The 9108-nt window shown below is 37.2% G+C and overlaps 1 protein-coding gene across 1 annotated transcript; it reads left to right on the top strand.

Moving 5' to 3' along the window:
* The first annotated feature begins 3583 nt into the window (after window positions 1–3583).
* LOC116897941 (olfactory receptor 183-like) lies at window positions 3584–4519 on the top strand. The gene is given in 1 exon segment (XM_032899341.1): window positions 3584–4519. A coding segment is annotated over 1 exon segment (924 nt). The 5' UTR covers window positions 3584–3595.
* Window positions 4520–9108: the final 4589 nt, after the last annotated feature.

Below are 9108 nucleotides of genomic sequence, written 5' to 3'. Positions count from 1 at the left end.
TTCTAGAGAAAATATATTTTGACCTTTTAAAAAAAGAAATGTTTTTGCAAGATCAATAATAGTTAATAAATAGCAAAGCTAAGAAAACATTGAAAACCAAGCATCAGAAACTTGTTTTTCTAAATATATTTCAAGGGTGCATTTAAATAAACTTTGATTTACATATTCAATTTTAATTTGGGTAAATACATCATATTTATACCATTTCCTCTTTCACTTCTCCCTCTAAATATTCTTACTCATGTTCTCTCTCTAAATATTCTCATGCATTTAGGAATATATATATATATACATATATATATATTTATACATATACATTTGTGTTTGTGTGATGACTGTGTGTATTAATGTGTATATTTATTGTATATGGTGTGTATTTATATGTATTAAGTATATATGTGTGTATATTACATATGGGTATTTTATATATTTGAGTGTGTGTCTGTATAAGTATACTATTAAAGAAAAAGAGGCATTCTAAACTTTCAATCATATGTGACTTCTTCTCTATTCTTTCTCTTTTTCTAGATAAATGCATCTGCTTTGTTAAGCACTGCCTGCTTCTCTTCCTCCATTTTATTTTTTTTTCTCCAGCCAAGTCTCCCATTCCTTGCTGCTTGTGCTTTTTCTCTTGCTAGTGCTTTCCTCTTCTCCTCTTACTCTTTTATTTGCTTTCATAGGTTATTTTATTTATATACATTTCCTTACTTTTTTTTTCTTGTTTTGGATATTTTCTTATTAGCATATCAAACATTGTCCCCTTTCCCAGTTTCCACTCCGGAAATGCCCCATACCTTCCCCTACTCCTGCCTCCTTGAGGGTGCTCTCCCACCCACCAACCCACTCCCTGTGCCTCCACACCCTGGCATTCACCTACACTGGGGAATTTCCCCTTCATAGTTTCCTTTCCATAAACCCAACTATTCCACCACCCCTCCCTCCTGCATCTGTGAGGATGCTACCCCACTCATCCATTTCCTTGTCATCTCCCTAGCATTCCCCTATGCTGGGGCATCAATGCTCTACAGGTCCAAGGGCCTCCTCTCCCACTGAGCCTGATAAGGCAATCCCCTGCTATAAATGTAGCTGGAGCCATGGGTCCCTCCAAGTGTACTGTTTGAATGGTGATTTAGTCCCGGAGCACCAGGTGGTCTGGTTTGTTGATATTGTTCTTCTTGTGGGGTTGCAATAGGATTCACTTCCTTCTGTCCTTCCTTTAACTCTTTGATTGCCGACGCCATTCTCAGTCTGATGGTTGGCTGCAACATCTGCCTCTGTATTTGCCAGGTTCTGACAGAGCCTCCAGGACCCAGCTATATCAGGCTCCTGTCAGCATACACTTTTTAGCATCCATGATATTGTCTGGGTTTGGTGTCTGTATATGCGATGGATATCGTGGTGCGGTGGTCTCTGCATGGTTTTCCTTCAATCTGTGCTCCAATTTTTGTCCCTGCATATTCTTTATACAAGAGAAATTCTGGGTTAATATTTTGGAGTTGGGTGCGTGGCCCCATCCATCAACCGGAGGTTGTGCTTAACCACTAAAAATGCTTTTTACAGGTTTTACCTCCTTTTTTGGTTATTTCTGCTAATGTCATCCCCATTGAGTCCTGGGAACTACTTGCATCCCTGGCATGAGGAACTTTCAGAAAATATCCCCAGTTTCCCACTTTCCCACTGCTACAAATCTCCATTCAAATTCCTGACCCTCTGTACTTCTGCATCTCCTCCCAGACCCTATCCTGCCCCTTTAACCCTCTCCCTCAATCTCCTATGATTACTTTTTCCCTCCTGAGTAGGAGTGAAACATTCACACTTTGGTTTCCTTCTTGTACTACATATGATTTGTGAATTTTTATCATGGGTAGTCTGCGCATCCTTGGCTAATATCCACTTATCAGTGAGTAGAGACCATGTGGTTTTTTTTGTTTTTTTTTTGGAGGGGGGGTGTGACTGTATTACCTCATCCAGAATGATATTTTCTAATTCCATTCATTTCCTTACAAATTTTGTGAAGTCATTGTTTTTAATCGCCGAGTACTAATCTATTGTGTAAAGGTAATACATTTTCTGTATCCATTCACTGGGTTATTTTCAGCTTCTGGCTATTATAAATAAGGCTGCTATGAACATAGAAGTGTATGTGCCTTGTTATATGCTGGAGAATCTTTTGGGTATATGCTTAGCAGTGGTATAACTGGGTCTTCGGGTAGAACTATGTCCAATTTTCTCAGGAACCTTCAGACTGATTTCCAGAGCAGTTTTATCAACTTGCTCTCCTAGCAAAAATGGAGGAATGTTCCTCTTTCTCCAAATCCTTGCCAGTATCTGCTGTCACCTGAGTTTTTGATCTTTGGCATTCTGACTAGTGTGAGGTGGAACCTCAGGGTTCTTTTGATTCACATTTCACTGATGGCTAAAATTGTTGACAATTTTTTCAGGGGCTTCCTGGGCATTTGAGATTCCTAAATAGAGATTTCTTTGTTTAGCTCTGTAGCCCATTTTAATAAATGTCTTTGTTTCTCTGGAGTCTACCTTCTTGTGTTACTTGTATATTTTGGGTGTTCGCCTTCTAGCTCATGTAGACTTGGTAAAGATCTATCTTTTCCAAATCTGTAGATTACCATTTTGTGCTATTGACAGTATACTTTGCCTAAGAGAAGCTTTTCAATTTTATGAGCTCCCATCTCTATAAAAGCTTTTCCTTAGATCTCCTACAGGTAAAAGACTACAATAGTCAGGGACCACAAAACAATTGCGAACTCTCCTCCATACAATTTAGAACACATAGCATCTGAGCATGGCCATCTCATTCCTACCATTCACTGCTATTTTCTGATCACATGCAAAATACAACTTTCAGCAAACCATTAAACTGTTCTTGAATTTTCTCCTGAGTTCTTGTTTTATTAATCAAGTAAAACTAACTCATACCACAGTGATGTGAACGTTTGACTACTTGTAAAAAATCAGTCACATTTCAGACCTCAGACATGAAGATCTCCAGGGTATGCTTGACCATTTTAAGGCATTAAAATTTTCTAGTCTCAACACTCAGGGATCTCTTGTCACTTGCCCCCAAAGATCCTTTACTTTGCCTTCTGACAGCATATTTATCTGTTTTATTATTAATAACTATCCACCATTAAAACCACATTCTTCAAATATCTCATCCAGTTCTTGTTTGTATTATTACTGTGTCTTTCCTTTTGTCTTTCTTTTCAGTAACATGGACTTGGAAAATCGTAGGTTTAACAAAGAAATTCTGGAGATATCATAGTAATTGGCTTGTAAATCATGGTCACAAGAATAGAGCTATGTAGTCAAACCTGGTCAATAGTGTTAAACCTTATGTTTTTCTTAAGTATATTAACATGTACAATATTTTTATGGGAATAATGAATTGAAATAATACCTTCACTCTGAAGAAAAGCTTTTATTGTATATTGTGATATTAAATGAGATATGGCGGTCATTCTGATAAGTACATAGTTGTGTTTTAAAACGACTACCCAACACTTTACTTTACAAATTTAGTGCTGCTGTGTGACATCAATAGTTATTCCTTTCAGGGACATCTAGTGAGGAAATAGGGATGGAGAACACAACTCTGCTCATTCAGTTTGTCCTCACGGGACTTGTTCATCTACCCCAGTGGAAAATCCCCCTGTTCCTGCTGTTCTTGGTCATCTATCTCATCACCGTTGTGGGCAACCTTGGTCTGATCACTCTCATCTGGAATGACCCTCACCTTCACATCCCCATGTACTTATTTCTTGGGAGTTTAGCTTTTGTGGATACCTGGTTATCATCCACAGTGACACCAAAGATGCTACAAGACATTTTCACCAAGAGTAAACTGATCTCTTTCTCTGAATGAATGACACAGTTTTTTTCATTTGCAGTGAGTGCAACCACAGAATGTTTTCTCTTGGCAGCCATGGCCTATGATCGTTATGTAGCCATATGCAAACCTTTACTCTACCCAGTCATCATGACAAATAGGCTCTGTGTACGTCTTTTAATATTGTCCTTGGTAGGTGGGTTTATCCATGCTTTAATTCATGAAGGCTTTTTATTCAGATTAATTTTCTGTAATTCTAACATTATATATCACTTTTATTGTGATGTTATGCCACTGTTAAAGATTTCCTGTAATGACCCTTCTCTCAATTACCTGATGCTTTTTATTTTCTCTGGCTCTATCCAGGTATTCACCATTACAATGATTCTTGTCTCTTATACACTTGTTCTGTTTTCAATCCTAAAGCAGAAATCCATCAAAAGCATAAAGAAAGCTTTTTCCACCTGTGGAGCCCATCTCCTCTCTGTGTCTTTGTACTATGGCCCACTTCTATTCATGTATGTGCGTCCTGCATCTCCACAGGTAGATGACCAGGATATGATGGACTCTGTATTTTACACAATCATAATTCCTGTACTGAATCCAATTATCTACAGTTTAAGGAATAAGCAAGTTAAGAAATCCCTGGCAAAATTTTTGAAGAGAAATACTTAAATTTCACATTATTTTCTGCTGTGCTTTTATTAAAACATGGCAAACTTGTGCAGACTTGATGTGGCTATATTTTATACTGTCAAATGTTTTGAAAATGAACCCAAACTAGAAATCTTGTTGTGGTAGTTGTTGTTGTTGTTGTTGTTTTGTATGTGTATACATGTGATATATCCATACTGATTTGTGAATTTTCATGTTTTGTCTTGGAAACTTGTTCAGAGGCCAGGGGAGGTCCTGCTTAATTACTCTTATTTTCATAAAAGAGTATCTTTCACTGAGCCTGGAACTATAATTTTAATTTGCTAATCACAGTTTCCATCCTCCCCATCACTGAAATTACCAACATGTGTGGAACCATGATCTGCTTTTCATTGGAAAGCCTACCTATACTGAAATCTGGATATCTCATTGCTAGGGATGCACCCACAATTATTCATCTTGAGCAGCTACTGCTCTTTCCAAGTATACATACCCTAGTCCATCAGAGCTAGCATTAAGTGAACTCTTGTTTATGTGTCTGTTTCTTAAAAACATTTGAAGTGAATTTTTTCAAATATCCAAGACTTTGTATATTAAAATAAATACAATAGAAATCCAATTAAAACTCTTTAGCATGTCTGTGCATTATTTATTACGAGATCATAAGTACATTAGTTGTTGTAATAGTGTAATTTCTGTGAAAATAACATGTATATGATGTCCTTGACAACTTGGAGACTCATAGAACAGTTTCCTGTTCTGATGAGGCAATGTGATGTCTCTGTCAACAGATGCAGATCTTGGGATTGTTGCTAAAAGTATGAAAAGGTCTTTTATTAAGTTCTGTGGGGAAATGATGATTCATCCAACAATTTCACCTGTGTTTTCCTCAATGAAGGACAAAGACATAGGAGTACAAGTGTAAGATTAAGACTGGGTAGGCTGTCAAAGGATGCTCTGTAGTCAGTGTGCTTGGGAAGGTGAAGACAGGCTAATTTATCCTGTCATCTGTGTTGTCTTTGACATTCTCTCCAGTTCTGTTCTGTGTCTGATCAGCATCCAGGAAGTGTCTGTCAATCAAAGCATTAACAAGTTTTATGAAATAAATATGTGAGGGATTTTGTTGAGGAAATGTAGCAGTGGAAGATGGGTAAAGGGTCTCAATAGCTTAGGTTTCATAATACCAAATCCAATAGGATTTAAATGGGTTATCTAAGAGTTATTATAGTGTGCAGTTGAAGAAACCATATTTAATTGTATATAAGTTAAGCTCAAGTAGTTTTAATATATGGCATCATTGTCTCTAGTGATAACCACCTTCGTTTTTAACTCTTTTCCTTTCCAAACATTCTTACAAGCTTGTTTTTGATTAAATTTTCTTGAGTATATTTTAATGAAATATTATTGTTAATATCTATGGAGATGTAAAGATATAGAGGTGTAGATATGTATGTATTTGCGTGAATTCAAAGTTTATATGTTATGTGATCTTATCTGTGAGACTGACTGTATTTTTAGACATATTAAAGCATATTAGTTTCCCACATCCTATGTTTGTTCACCTTGGAATTGTTTGAGGTTCTTTCATAAGACAGTAAGTCCTATTCTGCCATTTGGAACTATTGACAGGTTTTGTGAACTTTAACTTTTGGGACATATGTGAGAATGTTTTAATAAATGCATCTTTTGAAAAAGATCGTGAGACTCTGATCCCATCCTGTCCCCCATATTTGTTCTTTAGACATGAAACGAACAGTTTTCTTTCCCAGTGCACTGTGGTGTCAAGTCTCATAAGAAAAGATTAACAACATACTGAAACCTCTGAACTGCAGGACACACAGAACCTGTCTTTTGATGAGTTGATTTATCTTGACTTTCTTTTTCCATTTGTAGAAAGCTGGTCTAATTTACAAGTGAAATTATACTCGTTTTTAAGGAAATGGCCAATTTGATAAATTTTATATAGCACTTATTATAATCTCAAAGAGAGTATTACTAACTTAAAATCTTTAAGAGCTTATTTATTGTTCATGGGTCACATTTTGCTTTGTATCATATTTAATTTTGGTTTTAAACTTGTTTAGATTACACTTTAAGTATTAAAATACTTTCCAACAGTTGCAACACACAGTATTGTAGTTTGTAGACAAGAAGCTTTAAAGAAGGATTCAGGAAATTAAAATTCATACTTCATATGAATAAAGATTTATTGCTCCTATGATCATATAAAGACCATAGGCAGATTGTTGGTTTGGCACAGATGACTCCATTCTATTTGTCTTTATACTTTGTGGTAATCAAAAGCAACGTACACTGAGACCCTCTTAAAGTTAAACATGCATGCGTGCGTGCATGTGTGCGTGTGTGTGTGTGTGTGTGTGTGTGTGTGTGTAAGACATTCAATCTTAATATTGAATGATAAAAACCATATTTTAACAAACATCATTATTGTTTTTAATTTGGATTCCAGGTTTATAAGATTAGAGCAAGTCTTATAATTCCTAATAGAATACTTCAAATTTCCTTGAGTTCATGTAGTGTACAACTTCATTGTTATGTACAAACAACATTGTTGCCTTGAAGTCATACACCACCTTTGGCTCTTTAATCTCTTCATTCCATCTCCTGCTATAATCTCTGAGAAATAAGCGCCAGAGTATGATATAGTTGCCCCACATAAGGTGGCAAATATTGTCTCTTATTCCCTATCCCTCAGCCAGTTGTGTGAGTCTGTGATACTTGCCATCTAAACCAAAAAGAAGCTTTTCTGATCAGGACTGAGAAATGCATGCATCTGTAGGTATAACAATAATTCCCTAGGACTCAGTGTAATACTATGGCAATTTAAGTCAATAATAGTAGTAGATTCTTCCCCTAGTGCCTATGATCTGTCTATAGGTAGTAGGTACATAGTAACAATGACAGGTATGAGTTTTGATACATGGAATCATGAATGTGCCTTTGGTATAATAAAATGGGATTCATCCCATTATTGCACAGGTGTGCATGTCTTATCAGATTGGTTATAGCTGCAAATATTCACTGATCGAGACTGATAACTGTCTTTCTCCTAGAGCAGTGTATGTAGCATCTTTCAAAACAGTGAAGGGTAGCTGGAAGATTTGGAACTTCTAGGTGTGTACAGCTCAATTTCCCAATATTCTGTGATGTACGTATGTGGTATTTTCAGCAGTTGTGGGTTACCATATTCTGGGGTTAACCAGAGCCATGACAATAGTCTTTAATCTTTGCAGATCTATGGGTTCCCACTATTCAAGAACTCCAAGAATGGGTAAACAATTACTGGCACGGTAATTTTTATTCTTCAGCCTGTGGTGTTTAATAGAAACCTTGTCAACCCATTATAGGTTAATAGGTTAACCCACTTAAAGTCTCTCTCTCTCTCTCTCTCTCTCTCTCTCTCTCTCTCCTCTCATACACAAAAACACATACACACACATTTTTTCTGTCTCTTACTCTGTCTCTCAGTCTTTTCCTCTCTCTCTCTCTCTCTCTCTCTCTCTCTCTCTCTCTCTCTCTCTCTCTCAGAACTCTAGTAAATGAATAGAATCCATGGAAGGAATACCATTCATAATAGTCTTAAGAAATTGTACGTCTTTTATATGTAAATATGACATAGGCAAGCATTTATTTTTCTCTTTTTTCTTTCTTTTATTGGATATTTTCTTTATTCATACTTCAAATGTTGCCCCTCTCCAGTTTCCCCTCCAGAACCACCCCATCTCATGCTCCCACCCCTGCTTCCATGAAGGTGCTTACCCACCCACCCACCTACTCCTTCCTGCCTCCCCACCCTGGCATTCTCCTACACTGGAGAATTGAGCCTTTCCAGGACCAAGGGCCTCTCCTCAGATTGATATCTGACAAGGCCATCCAGTGCTACATATGTAGCTGGAGCCAAGGGTCGATCCATGTGTAACCTTTTGTTGGTGATTTAGTTGCTGGAAGCTCTGGGTTATCTGGTTGATTGACATTGTTGTTCTTCTTATGTGGTTGAAAACCCTTTCACTTACCTCAGTCCTTTCCCTAACTCCTCCACTGGGGACCCCTTCTCTGTCCAATGATTGGCGCTGAACGTCTGCCTCTGTATTTGTCAGGCTCTGGCAGAGCCTCTTAGGTGACTGCTATATCAGGCTCCTGTCAGCGTGCACCTCTTGGCATTCCCAATAGTGACAGGTATTGGTGACTGCATATGGGAGGGATCCCCATGTATGACAGTCTCTACTTCATTCTTTGTCTTTGTATTTCCTCCTGTGAGCATTGTTTTCCCTCTTCTAAGAAGTATCGAAGCACTCACACTTTTGTCTTTCTTCTTCTTGAGCTCCATGTGGGCTATAAATTTTATGTTGGGTATTCCGAGGTTTTTGGGCTAATATCCACTTATCAGTGAGTAAACATCATGTGTGTTCTCTTTTGATTGGGGTACCTTACTCAGGATGATATTTTCTTATTCCATCTATTTAAGAATTTCATGAACTCATTGTTTTTAATAGCTGAGTAGTACTACATTGTGTAAATGTACCGCACTCTCTATTTCCATTCTTCTGTTGAAATATATTTGGGTAATTTTGAGATTCTGCCTATCCTAA

The sequence above is a fragment of the Rattus rattus genome, chromosome 4 (assembly GCF_011064425.1).
Source record: "Rattus rattus isolate New Zealand chromosome 4, Rrattus_CSIRO_v1, whole genome shotgun sequence".
NCBI classification, from domain to species: Eukaryota; Metazoa; Chordata; class Mammalia; order Rodentia; family Muridae; genus Rattus; species Rattus rattus.
Note: the sequence above shows the minus strand (reverse complement) of the source record. Positions and strands in the feature narration are given on the sequence as shown.